This window comes from Equus przewalskii, chromosome 5 (genome assembly GCF_037783145.1).
Source record: "Equus przewalskii isolate Varuska chromosome 5, EquPr2, whole genome shotgun sequence".
In the NCBI taxonomy this organism is placed as follows: Eukaryota; Metazoa; Chordata; class Mammalia; order Perissodactyla; family Equidae; genus Equus; species Equus przewalskii.
The window spans coordinates 34495513-34515050 of NC_091835.1; the positions used below are offsets into that span (position 1 = coordinate 34495513).

Genomic DNA, 19538 nt, shown 5'->3' on the forward strand with positions numbered 1-19538 from the left:
CAAGATTCCCCTGCTTGACCAGGAGACAGAGCTGCCCATGACTTCCCAGGCAACAAGCTTCAACTGCAGTCTGTTCTCCTGACCCTTCCTGAGAACAATTCCAGAGCTATATGTGTATGGTCACAAGTGCCATTTCTTCCTACTCCCTGACCCTACTTCTTTGGGCTGACCACTGTTCATGTGTCCCCTGGTAGTGACTATTCTCCCTAAGAATAGAGAATAGAGTGTCCCATGGCAATTTTCCTTGGTAGCCTAGTCATATGGAAATCTTTCCAGCCTGGTTCTATCTCCACCCAAGCAGAGGTCCCCACAGGGAAGGGAGGAAGGCTGCATTCAGTTCTCCCAGCACTGTTGAGAACAGACCTCTCCTCCTCTCCTCCTCAGACTTTCGGGGGTGTGTGACTCACAGTCCCATCCTGACGTCCTCCAGGCCCCACGGAGTCAGTGATAAATGAAGAAGCTTCTGCAGCAAGATCGTGGCCCTGCTGCTCTGTGATCCAATCAGAAAGCTAAGAGCCTGCACATCCAGCGATAAGTAAAAAGCAGGTGGCTATTCAAGATGAGTTGAAATATGTTGGCTTGGTCCTTTTTTTTAATACACGTGGGTGTGTCCTCTTGGAAATCTTCAGTTACCATGGGGTTGTTATTCCAGTTTGTGAGACTAGAAGTGTGTGTGTGTGTGTCTGTGTGTGTGTCTGTGTGTGGTGTGTGTGGTCAGATGGCTATGGCCCAGAGAAAGTTTATTACCCTGATACTCTGGGGGTAAGGGAGGAGGAGGAAAATGAAGGAACTATTTGTTCTTTCCTTCACAAATCCCTGTAGTGGGAATATTGAGAACACCACTCTGGCATTAAGTAAAATGTCTATAGTCTACACTCATGATGTCCTGGAAATTGCACTGAACCTGGAGTCATGAGACCAGGTTTGGACCCACCTTTACCACCAGCTAAGTCTGTGACCATGGCAGTCACCCCACCACTCTGAGCATTATACTGGATGATATCAATGACTTTACCTGTCGTATGGCTGTGCTATGGGTTTTCAAAACATGCACTGGTTCAAATTCTGAATAAATCATACACAATATTAATACGAGATTAACTTCACTATATCTTTTTAAAAAATACATAAAGCCATGGAGGATACTCCTAGTTCTATTCACAGATATGAGAGTAAAGGGGAGAAATCTACTATCCCTAAAATACTTCTTGAGACAGAAGGACTAATACTAAAGGAAGGAAACCAAAGGATATTGGCTTTAGAGCTTGGTCACTAAACTCACTTAAAGGTACCACCCATATAAGCAAGCCTCATGATGACCACTTACCCCACAGAGCCATGAAGATGGAGAAGAAGACAGTGGCAGGGTTGTCAAACAGGTGGCTGGCTCGTGCCGTACCACAGGCTGAGCTGAGGTTCCAGTAATCACAGGACTTGTCACAAAGGGGACACATGGTAAAGGCATTCTGCTGGTCACACATCTCTTTGCTGCAGTAGACAGAGACTTCTGGGTCAGGTGGAGCTCAAGCAAGACCCATCCTAAGCACGTCACTCCCAAAACATCTCCCACGTCTGAATCTATGGCTGAGCTTATCAACTCTGTAAGTGAGGTGTGTTAAAGAAGTTGGATAGGGTTCTTCACCGTGAGAGGGTGATTCTTGTATTTTGTCCAAAAAAAATGGAAAGGCTGCCCTCTGAGGTATGGAGCCCATTGTCACTAGAAGTGTCCCAATAGAAAGTTAGTGACCATATGTCAGAGATGTTGTACATTGAATGACACCTTATAAAGTCCCTTCAAAATGTGTTGAGTCTGTGAGGCTGATGAGGAGCATCAATAATTATGACTAGATCACTCATCTGAAGTTAGATTTTATCATCATCGTTCAAGTATAGGCTGTCTTCTTAAACTCTACTGGCTATCTCACAAATGTGTGAGACTGGCCACAAGGAGAAACAAACACGAGTGTGTGACTGGACCAACACAAGCTCTTACTTCCAAAAGGAGAAGCCATGTGAAAAATAGAGTCAAGTCTGGGTTAGAAGCCCCTTTCTAAGTGCATCAGCTGCATGACCAGTTGTAGAATAGGATTAATAGCCTTAACCTAATAAGAATTATCATAACCATGAAATGGGATTAGGGAGAATGAAAAAATAAGGTGAATTCTTCCAAAGCCTAGATTTTATGATTCTTGGAGAAAGAAGCATGAGTCACATAAACATCCCTATATTCTAATCTATTCTCAATATATTTCTATTTAATGGACTGATGAATATATTTGAAATTCCATTCATTCCTTAGGTTATTAGCTGGGTCCAAAAAGTTTAGGCTCATATGAGTGCTTACAAATAAGAACCAAGGAATTACCAGCCCTAACTGGCTTCCCCAATATCTCTCCACACTATATATTGGTAGGAAAAATTAATGAACTCATCATTCTGGTGTGTAACATCCCCCCAGGGGAATGGGTAGATGGTTAAGCTCATGGTTTGGGGGAAAAGGGTGGAGAACTCAAGGTTTCCTGAAAATGAAGAATTGGCTGTTCTCACAGACCAGCTGAAGACAGAGTGATGGGGAGGCAAGGGATCCTACGCTGAAAAGCACAGCTGTGTCTTCTCCAGAAAGAAGCAGCAGAGGGTGCTACAGAGCATGGCCGACCCGGGTGAGCACGCTGGCACCCTGTGTGCAAAAGCAAGCGCTTAGATGAAACCCGGAAATTAAAGGGATGCCTGGGTCTAGGTCCCCTTCATAAAGAAGTTGAAGGGTTTGACCGAGGGACGTCACTGTGTGTCAAGTCCCAGCTTTCAGGCTTGCATTTAACAAGCTATTAAGTCCACTGCAGGGAAAGGCCTTCTGTGTGAGAGAATGGAAACTCTCGGTCTCCGAGGATAAACCCCAGTTCCTCCACCGCCTCGCTGCTAAGCTCTCCATTGGCAAGTGTCAATAGCAGTGACTCATTCACATCGACAACATTAAATGGTAATACTTAATAATACGTTCAGCCGTGCTAGTCTCACCTGAGCATGTTCTCACTGGTAACCAGAGAGCAAGGTTTATTTTAAGCCTTCTGGGTCAGACAAGTATTCACTGTGCAGTTGAAAAGGAGTTGCTACTTTCAGGGAAGAGAGTCCCCTCTCAGAAAACAGATTCTCACAGAAAATTATTGATCTGTATAATGCTAGGAAAGAACTGTGCGTTTCTCTCCAAGAACATACAAGTTCTCAGTGCTGCCCTTCAAGTGTGTGCGTGGGGGACGTCGCTTTGTCGGTCAGGGTCTTTTTACACATGGACCGGGGGGAGGGACAATCCTGTCAACTCCATCCTAATCAAACCTAGTCAATGCTAACAGGTCAAGAATGAAAAAAGTATCAGCAACCAGGTTGGTACGACACACTTTGAAACACTTGTGCTGCGTAAATTATTAGTTTCTAAATTAGAGTATAGTTACTATCAATCATTTGTGCAAAATGGCAGCCATTGTAACATGGATACCCCCAAATTATTTAAATTTTAACTCAGAATGCTTTATATGTATTGTGCTTTTTGTTTTGTTGGTTGGTTTTTTGTTAGTTTTGTCGACGCTAGCAATTTGAACAGAATTCTGGAGAAATTTTACCTCAGAATGGCATTAAAATGACTTTGTATTCTCTGAGAGAGGCTGCCTCCAGACAAGCTGAAAGATGAAAGAGGCTCTCCTAGAACTGAAATCATTCCTGGGTATTCACCAGCTGCATAACCCACAGATTTCTAGCTAGAAGTAACTGGGGCTACAAATCCAACGGCGTATTTCTTCAATCTATCACTTTTTCTAGAAAGCGTAAAAAGTCTGATAAATGGCCTGACAATCAGTTGAATCAAGACCCCAAACCAAGTGGTGTTCTTAACGAGTGACTCATTGGTCAAAAGTTAGTTGACACAGGGTTGGGCTAGCACAAAGGGAGAAAGTGCAACGAGGCGATTATTCAGGAAATTCAGACGTAACATCTGCTATTAAGGTATCAGACTTAAAGTAAGGAATTTTTTTTCAATATGGTTTAAATTAATCAGCTTTATTGTTTTTAATGCTCTGGTCTTTCCTACCCATGTAAGCCAATGCCTAACAAATGGAACCAATCCCTTGGTAAGGAGAGGAAAGTTCTATAGATGTATCATGCACATATGGAATTACTACTTACAAGTAATACGTGTAGCTCACATATCAAAGTTATTGGCAATAAAAGGTACCATTTAAAGTTCCACATAATGTAAATGTTCTGGTTTTGATGTTGTGCTATCGTTGCATAAGACATGCCCAGTGTGGGAAATAGCATGACGGGTACACGGGGCCCCTCTGTACTATCCTGGCAACTTGCTGTGAATCTATAGTGTTTTCAAAAGAAAAAGTTTTTAAAAAGTGATACATAGATTGTAAATTCTGGGCTCACTGCCAAAATTGGAAACCTCTGAAATAATCCCAGGAATAGTACGAGTTTTTAATCACGCTTAGGGGTGGCTGCTAGACACAGATCCTGAAAGGGTATGAATTTGTTTAGATTCAGTATTAGAATTCAGAGACTAGTAAATTGATTCCATAATCTGCTGATGGGTTGCTATCCACAGTTTGTAAAACATCACACACTCTGAGAGGCAATATGATACATCTGCAATGATAGTGATTGCCTTTTACATGCATATATGCCTGCACATATGAGTGTGCGTGCGTGTGCATAGATATTTATCATTGAAGCATGTGTAGACAATAGTCATTTCCAGCTGCAGTGGCCACTGTCACATGTATTCCCATGTGGGGAACCAGGGCACAAATTCTAAGTCCTGACGTAAACCAGCACACTGATGCCCCACCCACTATACTGGCTTCGGTTCTCTGTGCACAGCATGGAGTTTTCCACTTTTGATCAACCTGAGGCCCAGCTCTCTAGGAATCACAACTGGCCATGGAAAACATAGGAGGCGTGTTTCCTGAGAACGCAGCACGCAGGGCCAGTTGAAGCTACTGGGCTGCTGAGGAGGATATGAACACCTTGGAAGATTTCACAGCTTATTGGAAAAAGCAAAGCCTTTGGAGCAGAAAGCAACAGAAATCAAATCCCAACCCTGACAAGAATTAGTTGTTGAAGTTGTTGGACAAGTTACGTGACCTCACTTAGCATCAATTTCTCCATCTCTGTTAGGTGAAAATAGTAACACTTATCTTATGGAGTTTATAACGTCAATCTCTATAAGATCAAAGAAACTAATACATAAAAACCACCTAGCACCATGCCTGGCACAGGTAGGTATTTGGTAAGTATTAGTTCTTCCCTCATGCTAGATGGCCTGGGGAAGGAAGAACCCCAACAACGTATCTACTGTGATAAAGGTCCCAGAACTCCCAGTCAAGAACACTGGACAGATAATACCGGAGTTCTATATACAAAACATCTACTCGCTTGTCTCTTATACCAAGTTATTTAGCTTTATTCTAATTACTGGCAATGCCATCTCCAGTTTCTCTAATTTGCAAGACCATTTCTGTAGACTGACATAGTGCCAAGAAAAGCCACCAGGATTCTAACACTGGTAGATACACTTTCCTCAAAAGAGCCCAGCTCCTGGCCCTTCCTTCAGGATGGCCTTTACTTTTCCCATTACTATCCCCAACTCTAGCGGACACCCATAGTCTGACCAGTGTCCTCATCTACCAGGCTATTGAGGGAACATCCTCAATGTTACAGTGTGTTAAGAGTACAATGGTAGAGTGTGATCCTGCCCCACGGCAGCAACTGGTTGGCCCAGGGCCTGAGCCAAAATGAGCCAACAGGACTTTTTCACTTGGGACTAATCAAGTATGAAGCTCTAAGATGTAACACCCATGAGCTATTAGCAGCAATGTTTATATCTAGGTGGAAATCTTTGGTGAAACAAATAAATAACAGAGAGAATCAGAGACAAGAGATAAATAGGAGTCCCCATTTCCATTGTTACTTAGGCTGGCCACATGGCCGCCATGGGGTTCTCTGAGATACCACAGAATCCTTATAATAAATTCCCTTTTTTTGCTTAAGCTAGTTCAAGTTGCATTTCTATCACTTGCAATCAACAGAATATTAAAATAGACTAATCAGGCTTCAGTTTGCAAGGACAGTTCTGAAAATGGCGAGAGATTTACATCTATATATTGGCTGAGTGTCTCTTTTGTCTCTTGTACTCTATTTCCACATACGTTAATTCATTCAACAATCATTTATTACTCCTCTGCTATGTGCCAAACAATGTCTCCTTTAATTCTCATGACACCACCATGAGGTAGATGTTACTATTACCATCTTACAGCCAAGGAAGGTTAGACTCAGGGAGTGAACTATCCAGTCGCATAGCTCATATATAATGCTGTCAGTCCTAAAGGATGCTATTTTTAAGTGCTTATTTTCTTTGTGGGCTCTCTTCCCCATCAGGACCAGCCTTTGTTCCATCTCTTGCTCTCCAAGAGCCCCACCATGGGGCCTGTTACTTCCTGCAGTTTCTGACTTCCTGAACCAGAGGCTGAGCTTTCCTCAGTTCCACAGCTGCCTGCTTCTGCAGACAGCTTCACAGTATTTTATCCCAAAAGCCTTTGACCATATGGAAACGTGATCTCTACCGGATGCCACTCAACACTTTCTGCCTTGGGTCTTACGGGAAACCAGAGAAAAAAGTCACGAAGTTGAGGGAAAAAAGCATTTCTCAGGCATTATTTTTGTCATCAGGTATTATCTACCTGCCCACATCGACCCTGGTCCCGGAGAAGAGCTTGACCGGGGAAGGAAGTGGGCCACACCCAGCATGGCTCTGAAGCCCTTCCCAGAATCTGTAGCTCCCAGATCTGTCTCTGGAGGGAAGTTATGTGTGTGGTAAGGGAAGGAGAAAGAGAGTGAGGAGTTTGGAAGGAGGCATGTGAAACGTACTTGTAACTGGGATGAAACTCCGTATGCAAACTGATGCAGCATATGGAAATTGAGCCTTTTTCTTTCAAACCATCTTACCTGGGAATATCTTCTTCAATTGTTGCACATCCATAAAGAAACACAATCACCCCAATCACAGAAGACGGGATGAGGAATGACGTATATAACCCCAGCCAGGCAAAATACAGTCCAATTTTTTCTCCAAAATACTTTCTGGAAAAGAAAGAAAATAAAACACATATTAAAAACATTATATACTTTGTTCATTTCTATTTGTTCTAAACCTGACAACGGGCCAGCATAATTGAAAAGGAATGGAAGCTACGTAAGGAAAGAGGGACCTCAGAACAAGGAATCTACAACTGGTTTTTTCTGAAATGAATTACATTCCACTGGAATCACATATACACACCTGTCCTGGCTGCTCATGTGAAATAGCTGTGAGAAGGAATCCAGCCCTAACAGCAAACTAAAATTATGCCATAAATTTTGGCATCTTTACCAGAGAAACATGCATAACACATCATCATTTCATGAGTGCCGGAGTACTCAACCCACAGAAAAACACACCTTTTTGGAACTAGCTTATATAAACAAAACACACAAATTATATACTTCATGAAAAAGTTTCCAAAATTAATCAAAAATAGCAAAACACATATCTAAGAACTCCAGAGAACCCCAAACAGAATAAATACAAAAACAAAAGTAAACTTCCACATACCTAGACACATCAAAAACTTCTGTAAAATGAACATAGAAAAAGAAAATCTTTAATTAAGCTGGGGTGGTGTGGATGGGGGAGGGGAAGATGAAGAAGGAAAGATATTATATACAAAGGAACAAAGGTAAGATTTACAGCCAATTTCTTGAAAGCCAGAAGATAATGGAATGACAACCTTAAAGTATGGAAAGAAAAAGAACCAGTCAATCCAGAATACTATATGCAATATTGCCCCTAAAGGAGATAAAACTGATTCTTTGGAAGCCAAAAACTATCTTAGTTATGACAGTGATTTTTAGACCGCCAAAGGGCCACAGAACATAAATTCAACTCAAAAGAAGTAGAAGGAAAGAAATAACAAAGAAGAGAGAAGAAAATCAATGAAATTGAAAGCCAAAAAACAGAGAAGGTCAATGGAACCAAAAGCTGGTTGTTTGAAAGGATGAGTAAAACTGATAAATGTTTAGTCAGATTGATCAAGAAAAAGATAAAACACAAATTACCAATATTGGGAATGAAAGAAGGGGCATCACCATAGTTCTTATTTTCCATTACCATGTAATAATGTTAGTTCTCCTTTCATGGGCACTCACTTTACCCTCTCCACCAGTCCACATTACCCATCTCTGGAAGAAGACGGAGAAGAAAGAAAGCAGGAGAGAGACAGAAGGTGTAATAAGCACAAACTGACCTATTGCTTTCATCTGGATTGTTTTGTTTAAGCTCACTTTTAACTCTCACAACATCTTTTCCAGGTGAGAAAACTTCCTGGATAAACAGACTTGTCTAAGGTCACAAGGCTAGTGCACGGCAGAGCCAGAGTTCTATCGCTTGCCATCCGACCCCAGGATGTCTTGTGCTCTTGCCAGTATAACCACAGTCGCAGTAGAAACTGACGTTTATTGAGGACTAATTATTTGCCAAGTTCCGCTCTAAGATTATGAATATTATTTTATTTTTCAGTCCTCACGACTCCAAGGGGTAGTATGTTACTATCCTCAAATTATAGATAAAGAAACTGATATACAAAAAGATTAACACCCAAGGTCACACAGGTAGTAAGAAGCAGAGACAAGATTCAAATCCAGTGCTTCTAAGTTGAGAGTCCAGTTCTTAACCTGCACATCATACTGACTCCCAGGAGGGATTCAGAGAAGGAAAGAAAATGGTTGGGCAGAGGATACGCCTGGGGAAATTTGCTGAGTTGGAGAGGGACCACACATAGCCACCCATCCATCCCCCAGCCCCTGCCATGTTCCCGTGCTTTTTCCAGCTCTGAAGCTGTATCACCACAGCGGCCAATCTGAGGCATTCAGACAGTCAGAGACACAAGACTTCCCCAACCACTCTCTCAACCCATACAATCTATAAATCTTTTCTCCCACTGCCTCCTAGGCTTATGTTTAAGGAACCTATCTGATAAATTAAACCTTACTGGGGTACTTTGTCACTTCTTCCAGGAAAACATTTGCATTCCAACAGAAGCTTTACGGAGATACAATGCCGTCACCTCTTAAAGGACGGGGTAGGATATTTTGAAGAACTCTTCTAACCGCCCCACATAAACAGTTGATTTCTCTGTTTACCCATAAAAATGCTGCTGGCAAGAGAGGTGGACAGGGAGCCTGACCACAGAGCCTGGATACCTGGAAAAGGGAGGGAAGGAGGGCAGAATGCATTAAGATAGGAACAGATGGAGTAAAGAAGGAAACATAGTCAATTATGTCATTTAAGGAAAAGAATACAGCAGAGTTGAAAATTCAGATGCCCACAGGAACCGGGCGGGAAACATAAATGACAGAAGCAGGCCACGCATGACCAACCATAGGATCTCCTGTGGAAAACCAGAGGGCTCAGGTCACATTCGAGTGATGTGAGAAAATGGGGCCAGTGTTGCCAGACCCGACAACTTCTCCCCCCAAAAAGCTGGAAATCTGTATTTCTCCTAATTTTTAAATGTTGGCAACCAATTCAACTGAAAGAAAAATATACAACACAAACAAAAGACATGTGAGGACTGGACAAGGTCCATGGTATGTTAGCTGGCACCTTCTGTGGTATAACAGACATCACAGAACATGGGTTCTGGAGTGAGAAGAGCTGGGCATGAATCTGGCCTCTGCTGGTCTGCGATTTGGGAAAGTCTCTCAGCTTCTCTAAGCTTCATTTTTGCCATTTAAAATTATGTTAATGTGCAAGTTAAACGAGTAATGTCTGTGAAGACTTAGTAAGCAAGCAATAAATGTTAACTGTTGTAGATATTATTCCGAAAATTGACGCGACCTACGACATTAAAATGAAGAACTTCTGTTCATCAAAAGACACTAACGAAAAGATAGGCTACAGAATGGGAAAAATATTTGCACACACGTCTTCAACAATGGACTTGTAGCTGGAATACATAAAGAACTTTTACAGATCAATAAGAATTAGGCAGACAAACCAATAGAAAAATAAGCAAAAGATTTGAGGGGACACTTCACAAGAAAAGATACCCAAGTGACCAATAAGCATATGAAAAAGTGCTCAGCTTCCCTAATCATCAAATCATCAGGAAAATGCAAATGAAGTTACAATGCAATACCTGTCACACTCATGAGAATGGCAAAAATGAAAAACAGGGAAAACACCACGTGCTGGAATTTCTCCACATTTTTCCAAATGTGGAGAAACCAGATGCTCACGTGGTCCCGGTAGGATGTGTATAGGTAGAGCCACTTTGGAAAAACTGCTTGGCAGTATCTGCCAGAGCTGAGTACGGGCATCCTCTGGGACTCAACCACTCTACTCCCAAATATATGCCCAACAGAGATGCGTATCTGTGCACCAAAAGACCAAAAGACACATACAGGAATGTTCACAGCAGCACTCTTTATAATAGCCCCAAGCTGGAAACTATCCAAATGAGTATAAGCAATAGAATGGATAAATATGTTTTGATATATTTGCTGAATATCATACAGCAACAAGAATGAACAAATTACAAGAACACACAATAATATGGACAAATCTCACAACACAATGTTGAACAAAGGAAGCCGGACACAAAAGAATATATACTATATTATTCTATTCATATAAAGCTCAAAAGCAAAATAACTGTGCTAGAAGTGCAGATGGCAGTTAGCCTCAAGGAGGTAGTGACTAGGAGGGGGCAGGATGGGGGGGACTTCTGGAGTGCTAATAATGTTTTCCTTGATCTCCTGCTGTTTGTATGTGTGTGTTCAGTTTGCAAAAATTCAGTTAGCTGTATATTTATTGTATATACACCTTTCTATATGTATATTATCCTTTGATTTTAAAATAGGTTTAAGGAAACACCACATGTCCTATAACCTGCAGGCCAACGGATTCCCTGAAGGTCGTCTTATCCTTCCCCTTATCTTCAAGCCAGGCGGCATTCAATGCATGTCAGGCATACATATCACTCAGGCTCACATGTCACCAGATCTGAAAGGGGAGTTTCCACCTGTAGGAGGCACAGAAGGAAGAAGCCAAGCTAACAATAGACAAGGCTTCCGGAATGGGGCAGCCAGCCCTTAGATGCAAGGTCGGTGTTTGGCAAGGCAGCCCGAGGCAGTGATGGAGGCTGAGTGATGCCCGTGCCATTCTCAGGCGATCAGAAGTAGGACAGGAGATGGTTATTGTGGAGCAGAGGTGCCAGCAGGGTGTGTTCCAGGGAAGCCGGCCCTGTCAGCCGAAGGGGCAACCCCTGCTCTCAACTCCTGCCAAGCCCACATCGGCCTGGCAGGATGGCAGGCACGGCAACTTCCTTCCTGGTCTTACAAAAAGCTGCCAGGCTTTCCCGGTCCCTCGGGAGAGAGATTAAAGGCAAACAGATTCTGATGCTTCTAGCAGCATTGTGAGCAGGTGCGGGGATGCTAAAGAAAAGTTCTGAGCCTTTAATTAAAGTTCATGATAGTCGGTTTTCTGGAAGACAGCCTAGAAATTCCCAGCCACAGAAGAAGCCAGGCAAGCCAGCAAAGGCCTCTCCTTGGTGAAACCATGAGATGGAGCCAACATGGGTTTTGCCTTCTAAATCACCAATGATCCCTCCCTGGCCCCTCAGCCCTTGGAAATAATGTAAGCGGACTATGGTTGATAAGGTCTCAGCAGTGGAGAGCAAGGGGAGAAATGCATTATTCAGCATGTACCACATGCAAAGTTCCGAGTTCAATGCTTTATACACAGTATCTCATTTAATGCTTACGAAACATTCCAAGGCAAGTTAAAAATTAAGTTTTAGGATTAAGGTTACATTCAGATGTGCAGAACAGTTAAAGGTGACTTGGTCTCTTCAGATTTTTAACAATAGTCTCTTTGGGATGATTAGTCAATTCAAGGTTCAAGCTCACTGTCAGAACGGTCTCTCCCAGCTCAAAGAGTCTCCCCACCAAAGGCCGTCCCCTGGGAATTTCCTGGTCTAAAGCTTGGAGCTCTGCACTGCTCTCTGCTGCTCAGCTGCTGAGCTGGGCTGGGCTGGGTTGGCCCCCAATATTGTGTGGGCATCCACCAAGGGGTGCCAGGCCAGCAGGGTCCTACTGGGGCATCCAGCTGGCACCTACAGCATGCACTGCCTCTTTTTGTCCCAGCTCCAGTCTCTTCAGGTCTGCTGGCTCATGAGAATCTCTGGATGCTCCAGACGCTATCTCTGGGCTGTAGGCTGGAGGGGGCGCTATTTCAAGCTCATGTACCTAGACACCTCCTTCAGCAGTTCCTAATCAGCTGCCTGGGCATCGTGACGCTCTGGCATCATGCTGGATGCTGGGCTTCTCCAAAAGACTTGTAATTTCCTAAGGCTGCACTCTGATTTGTGAGACACAAACCCTGGGCACCAGGATTCACCCCCAAATCTCTAAGTGGTTCTACTCCTCTTGCTTCCACCTCCCGCTTCTATTCCAGAAAAGTTTGACTGCAAGATAGGAGGGGCCAGAATAATGACCTCTCAACCCCTACCCTTCTATACCCCTCTGTTCCTCTCCTTATAACAACCTTCCCTCTTTGGGAAAGCTTATTCTCCCTTCCTGGCTATTCGGAATTTCCCCCTGTCTTATCTCCTCCACCCCTCACTCCCCACCCCACTCCTAGGGAGTATTTGCCTTCCTTTTACCTTCCCTGGGGCGGGGAGGGGAGGGGAGGGGGTGGCAGAAAGGTTGTGGAGGGGGGGAACCTAAGAAGAGAATCCACGTTAAAAGGGATTTCAAACATTCTCTATACAGATATACTTTATATTCATTAAAGAATGGTGCTAATCAGTTTCTTTTCTCAGGACCCACAATCCCAGGACCTGAAACCCATGGTCCTTCTCTCCAGTGAGTACAGAATGCCTGTGAGGAAGGACCCACGGTCACAGGATGTCAGGTTCTCCAGGCCTCTCCCTTATCCCACCCCCCAGGTTCTGCTTTCTGATCATCAGCCTGGCAATCCGGGACCTGAATCCATCCCTGTGGGTGGGTCCCACTGGTTGGGGAACAACAGGTGGATTGTCACCCCTCTGCCAAAGGTGACACCAAGAACCAGGCTGCCTCCCTTCTGCCAGGCACAGGCCAGCAGACACCGTAGCTGACTCCTCTGATCAACAGTAGGAGAGCCAGGAGGCTCTGAGTTCTTAGTTTTCCCAGGGAGGCCAACAGAAGGTCCCCTTCTGAAACGAAAATTTTGCTTCTATGTGGCAAGTTCAGAAAGGACAGTAAAGAAAGGCCTAGGTTCAGGAAGGCAGGGCTTTGAAAGTAGGCTCGGCTCAAGTCCTGACATTAGGAGACAACACAGATGCCCCGCAATAGGATGGGAACCATTCAGAAGTTCCAGAGGGGAAAAAATACTACTTGGAATCAGAGAACCCTAAGTCTATGACACTCTCCTGGGCCACTTCTGTCAAGTGTCTCCTTCTCGCCGACCAAGTCCTCTTGTTTAAAAGGTTTCCAGATAAAGAGCTGTTGGATGAAGCATGGGAAACAGCAGGGCTAGGCTGACGGGAGGCAGGGCCAGGCCCAGGAGCCAGAACTGGCTGGGCCGATGTGGTCCATCACAGGCCCTGCAAGCAGCAGGTGTGTTCAGAGGAGCAAACAAGCCTGAAGACCAGGGAGGGCCAGGGAGCAGATGAGGGAGACACTGAGTGCAGGGTCAACCAGAGAAGGAAGATACAGGTGACAGGTGGATAGGTTAGGCAGAGAAGAAGTCAGAGCTAGGAAAGGAAGGCAAAGCAAGAAAAGCAAGGCAGGAAGAAACCACGCTCCAGAAGCCAGAGCGTTGGCAGGATGCTCTTCGTAATCCAGGAGGAATACTAAAGGTAAGTTCTGATCCTAGTCTTTCTGCCTCTTTGTATATTCCCTTCAGTGGGGGGACTGCGGTTAACACCCATGCCTCCCCAGCCCAAAGGAGACACAGAACTAAAAATATAAAATAGCTCTATTTCCGAGTGCCCACTTCATTCCAGGGACCCTGTCGAATGCTTTGCCTGCATCGTCTCTTACGATCCTCACAAGAATCCTGTGAGAGGATACAGGGCATGGCAAGCAAATGGTGTCCCTGTGTGAATGAAAAGATTCCTTCCTTTAGGAATACACAGCCCCCCATCACGGTACAAGGCTTGGAGAGCAGAGCATGGTCTGGATTTCAGCCTCTGCTCGCCCCTCAGCCAGGGATCTATGGGCGAGGCACAAAATTCATAAGCCTGAGTGGCCGTCCTAGAAGAAGCCACAGAGCAGGGGCTTCATAAGCACGTGTTTAATGGATGACTAAATCCTCACAATAACCCCACAAGGTGGGTACTAGGCCTGTCTCTCTGCTATGCATGAGGTGAGCATGGCTCAGAGAACTGAGTAACTTGTGAAAGGTTGCGCAGCTAACAAGAGAAGAATCCGGACCCAACTCAGGGCTGCCTGATTAGAAACCTAGACTTTACCCATGACATGTATCTCTTAAGTAACAGGGTAGAGGATAATGCAGACGGAAGCCTCCCAGTTTACAAAGTTTTAGGATTTATTTTCTATTTTAATGAAAAACTGGAGGGAATCCGAAAGATCATCTAAAATGGAGTTCTCCACTCAATGGTTTATAAAACCCTATGCCTCCCAGAAGCACATTCACACAAGAAAAGGCAATGACGGCATCCGTCCCAATTTCTATTTGTAAAAAAGCAATAAATAAAATGATTATTTAAACATTTCTGTTTCTTAGTGAGCAGCGTGAGAGCTGCCAGACACACATCAGGTGGTGATTAGAGACACATGCTCATGCCTAGTCCCCCACCATTTATCACCTAGGGGTTTGGGCCATTTTATACTGTTTTTATTTTTATTCTTAAATATTGTTTACTTTTTACCCACAGCCAATCTTTAAATAAAGATAGAAACATAAGGAGCAATGCTGGTGAAATATCACACGTTAATGCAGAGCCTAACAATGGGGAGAAAGAATGCAACAGATTTGCCTCCAGATCCATAAATTGCACACAACTGATGAAAATTATTATACAACATAGAAAGATGTTCTCATTACCGAATCCAGTGTTAAAAGGGAGGAGAGCTATTGTCTCCAAATATATCCAATTGGCTTTTCATTTACTGGGAGTTAAGCATTGTCCCCAACTACTGTGCATAAGCTACTGAGAAGTCCTTGCAAAAGTAGCCCAAAACTTTCTCTTTTAGCTCATCATTTGGAAATTAAAGACAAATATTAGATAATAAACCAGTTAAATTTTTAACTCGAAGCACAAACATACCAAATTTCAGGTCATGAAAATGTTTTGTTGTCTGTTTTGAAGCTGGAATATGATGATAAATATTAATCAAAGATTTTATATACATCATTACTGAAACCAAAGATGACATACTCTGCTATTTAAAAATATATTTGTTGTCCATGTCCATTCAAAAGCAGGAAAATACACATTCTTCTTAAGGACACATGGAACATTCTCCAGGATAGACCATATGTTAGACCACAAAACAAGTCTTAATAAACTTAAGAGTGAAATCATATCAAACATATTTTCTGACCAGAATAGTGTGAAATTAGACATCAATTACAAGAAGAAAACCTGAAAATTCACAAATGTGTGGACATTAAACAACATGCTTCTGCAAAACCAATGGGCCAAAAGAGAAATCAAAGAAAAATCTTAAGACAGATGAAAATGGAAACACAGCATACCAAAACTTATGGGATACAGCTAACGAGTTCTAAGAGGGAAGTTCTTAGTGATAAATACCTACATTAAGAAATGAGAGAGATCTCAAATAGACAACCTAACTTTATACCTCAAGGAACTAGAAAAAAGAACAACAAATTCAGCCCAAAGTTAGTAGAAGGAAGGAAATAAAAATAAGAGAGGAAATAAATGAAATAGAGACTAAATAGACAATAGAAAAGATCGATGAAACTAAGAGCTTGTTGTTGAAAAGACAAACAAAATAGACAAACCTTTAGCTAGAATCACCAAGAAAAAAAAGAGGACATAAATAAAACCAGAAATGAAAAAGGAGATAAGACAACTGATACCAGAGAAATACAAAGGATCATAAGAGACTACTATAAATAATTATATAACAACAAATTGAACAACCTAAAAGAAATGGATAAATTCCTAGAGATATACAAAGACTGAATGATGCAGAAACAGAAAATCTGAACACACCAGTTACTAGTAAGGAGATTGACTGAGTAATCAAAAACCTCCCAACAAACAAAAAGTCCAGGGCCAGATGGCTTCACTGGTGAATTCTACCAAAAATTCAAAGAAGATTTAATACCAATCTTTCTCAAATTCTTCCAAAAAATAGAAAAAGAAGAAGCACTTCCACACTCATTTTATGCAGCCATCATTACCCTGATACCAAAACCAGACAAGGGCACAATAAGAAAAGAAAATTATAGGCCATAATCCCTGAAGAACATAGATGCTAAAATCCTCAACAAAACAAGAGATAAAAAAGGGATCCAAGTTGGAACAGAAGAGGTTAAACTGTCTCCGTTTGCAGATGACACAGTGTTATATATAGAAAATCCCAAAGCCTCCACCAAAAAACTGATAGAACTAATAAATGAATTCAGTAAAGTTGCAGGATATAAAATTAATGTACAAAAATCAGTTGCAGGGGCTGACCCCATGGCCGAGTGATTAAGTTCGCGCACTCCGCTGTGGCGGCCCAGGGTTTTGCTGGTTCAGATCCTGGGCGCAGACGTGGCACCCCTCGTCAGGCCACGTTGAGGCGGCATCCCACATGCCACAACTAGAAGGACCTGCAACTAAGATATACAACTACGTACCAGGGAGGATTTGGGGAGATAAAGCATAAAAAAAAAAAAATTGGCAACAGTTGTTAGCTCAGGCGCCAATCTTAAAAAAAAAAAAAAATCAGTTGCATTTCTATACAGTAATAAACTATGAGAATGAGAAATTAAGAAAACAATCCCGTTTACAATTGCATCAAAAAGAATAAAATGCCTAGGAATAAATTTAACCAAGAAAGTGAAAGATCTGTACACTGAAAACTATAGGACGTTGATGAAAGAAATTGAAGAGGACACAAATATATGGGAAATATTCCATGGTCACAGACTAGAAGAATTAATAGTGCTAAAATGCCCATACTACTCAGAGCAGTCTACAGATGCAATGCAATCCCTATCAAAATTTCAATGGCATTTTTCGTAGAAATAGAAAAACCAATCCTAAAATTTGTAAGGAATCACAAAAGACCCCAAACAGCCAAAGCAATCTTTAGAAAGAAAAGAAAACAGGCCATCACACTTTCTGATTTCAAAGTATATTACAAAGCTATGGTAATCAAAACAGTATGGAATTGGCATAAAAACAGACACATGGATCAATGGAACAGAATAGAGAGCCCAGAAATAAACCCATGCATAAATTGTCAATTAGTTCACAACAAAGGAGCCAAGAATATACAATGAGGAAAGATACTCTCTTTAATAAATGGTGTTGGGGGAAAAATAAAACAAAATAAAAATGTATTTGTTGGAACATGTTGGTTTTCTCTTGCATAATTTAATGTGATAATACAAACAGTGTGTGCCACCTCTCTTAAAAGGAAAAAAGATAGACTTGTCTTTATGTGCCATGAATTGTATGTAATGAATTTTATAGTATGACATCCATTAACATATATTTAAAATAAAATATTTATACTTAGAACCATCTCTTCATCACATGCCACATAATATTGACTTAAAAACAATTGCTAAGGATGTTCAACAGATTAAACGTGTTCTGCCATGAAGGTGGTTTGTGTGGAGCTGCAGACCCCCTCTCTACCCTGCTCCACCTGGTCTGTACCCCAGGAAGCTGACCTGTGTGGATTGCATCAACGAGGCCCCCTGGCTCTCTGGATGATGGGTTGGCCAATGGGGGGCACCCGCAGGAAATTGAAGGGTGGGAGAATAAAGATAATGGGGCATTGATACCCTCCGCTGTCTTGTTGTAAAGCCCAAGGTTGGCAGTTGGTGCCACCACTCCTGTCAGAGTTCTCCCCTGTATGGTAGCTTCAGCCACAGCTCTCTCTGGGTTCTGCAACCACAACTTCCTCTTGCCATTTTGGGTCTAGAATTGCTAACAATGCCCCGCTATTCCCATACCTGGAGTGCTTCCCCATCCCTTGTGGATTTCCCATAATCCTCAATTATCCATTAAAGTGTGTCACCTCTTTCCCAAATAATACAAGGTTCAAAACTCAAAAAAGGGAGTGAGGGGAGTGAGAAGTTACTGATCTGTTATAATCCTCTCACTTTACCATTTAGGGAACTGAGGCTGATGGACATTACCAGATTTGTCCAAAATCACCACCAATAACAAGGTGGAGCCACAATTAGACACCAGACCTAACATGGGAATAATAGAGACCATCCATCGTCAGGGTTGGAAGAGTGTGTGAGTTAATATCCATGAAGTGCTTGAAACAGGACCTGGCACACAGTAAACACTCAGAAATGTTAGCTAGCAGCAGCAGCATGATCATTGTCATCGCCATCATCCTGTGCTAATTCCCAATCCAGGTGAGAAAAAAGGGGAAATGGACTTAAAAATACACGGAATTTCTAGGATAGAAATTCTAAAATTAATTCTATTTGGTAGATGGAGGAACCAAAGCCCAAAAAGGTTCTGTGCAAGGAAAGGCCACGGCCCCTTCAGTATGAATGAGAAAGAGGCCCCGGGGCGCAGCACTCACTGAGAGCTCCCCTGTACCCCCTCGGCCAGGGGCCTGTTCAGTAAACAACCTGCACAGCTGTCAAACAAGGCCCTGATTCAAGGGCCCCCAGCAGATTGTCGTCACTGTTAAAGGAAAATGACCTTCATCTCATCGAGTTGTTACAAATTTCCACTGAGACAGCATACAAAAAGTGCTTTAAAAATTGAAAAGCAGAGTATTTCACCACAAATTACCATGGCCTCCTTACTCCACATTCTTCCAAAAAGAAAGCAGCCCAGAGACAAGAATAATAGGAGGCTGAAGAACTGTTTTGACTTCGCTATTCCATAATGTGTGCGGGTGGTAGAAAAAAATAAACTTGTTTTCCCTTGCAACAAAAATATGTTCTTTGGTGTTCTTCAATATTCTCAAGGAGAAATAAAGACCAGCACTATGAGATGTAACAATCACACCAAAGAAACAGTTATATTTTACACAGAAAGGTTGATAAAGAAATGTCTTGATATAAAGCACAGCTTTTACCAAAAGCTCACGGGCAGTGTTGGTGTTGATGTTTTCGGGGAACGCCTGATGCCGTGCTGGAACCTCTGTGAAAGCTGTGGGAGAGCCCACCCCTCCCAGAGCGGGGGCTGCTCTTCACCGAGACACAGGCCAGGGCTATCCTGAGCTTCTGCAGCCCACGTTCCCACCTCAGTGTGCATCCATGTGAAATCTCAACTGGG

General features: G+C 42.7%; 1 protein-coding gene across 4 annotated transcripts in view; it reads right to left on the reverse strand.

The window, feature by feature from the left end:
* Positions 1 to 19538, reverse strand: part of ANO2 (anoctamin 2) — a 326384-nt gene that overhangs the window by 162683 nt on the left and 144163 nt on the right. For all 4 annotated transcript variants that reach the window (XM_070618946.1, XM_070618948.1, XM_070618947.1 and 1 more), the window contains 2 exons: positions 7000 to 7134; positions 1328 to 1488 (listed from right to left, as the gene is read on the reverse strand). In XM_070618946.1, the coding sequence (XP_070475047.1) occupies positions 1328 to 1488; positions 7000 to 7134 (296 nt within the window). The remainder of the gene's footprint in view (positions 1 to 1327; positions 1489 to 6999; positions 7135 to 19538) is intronic.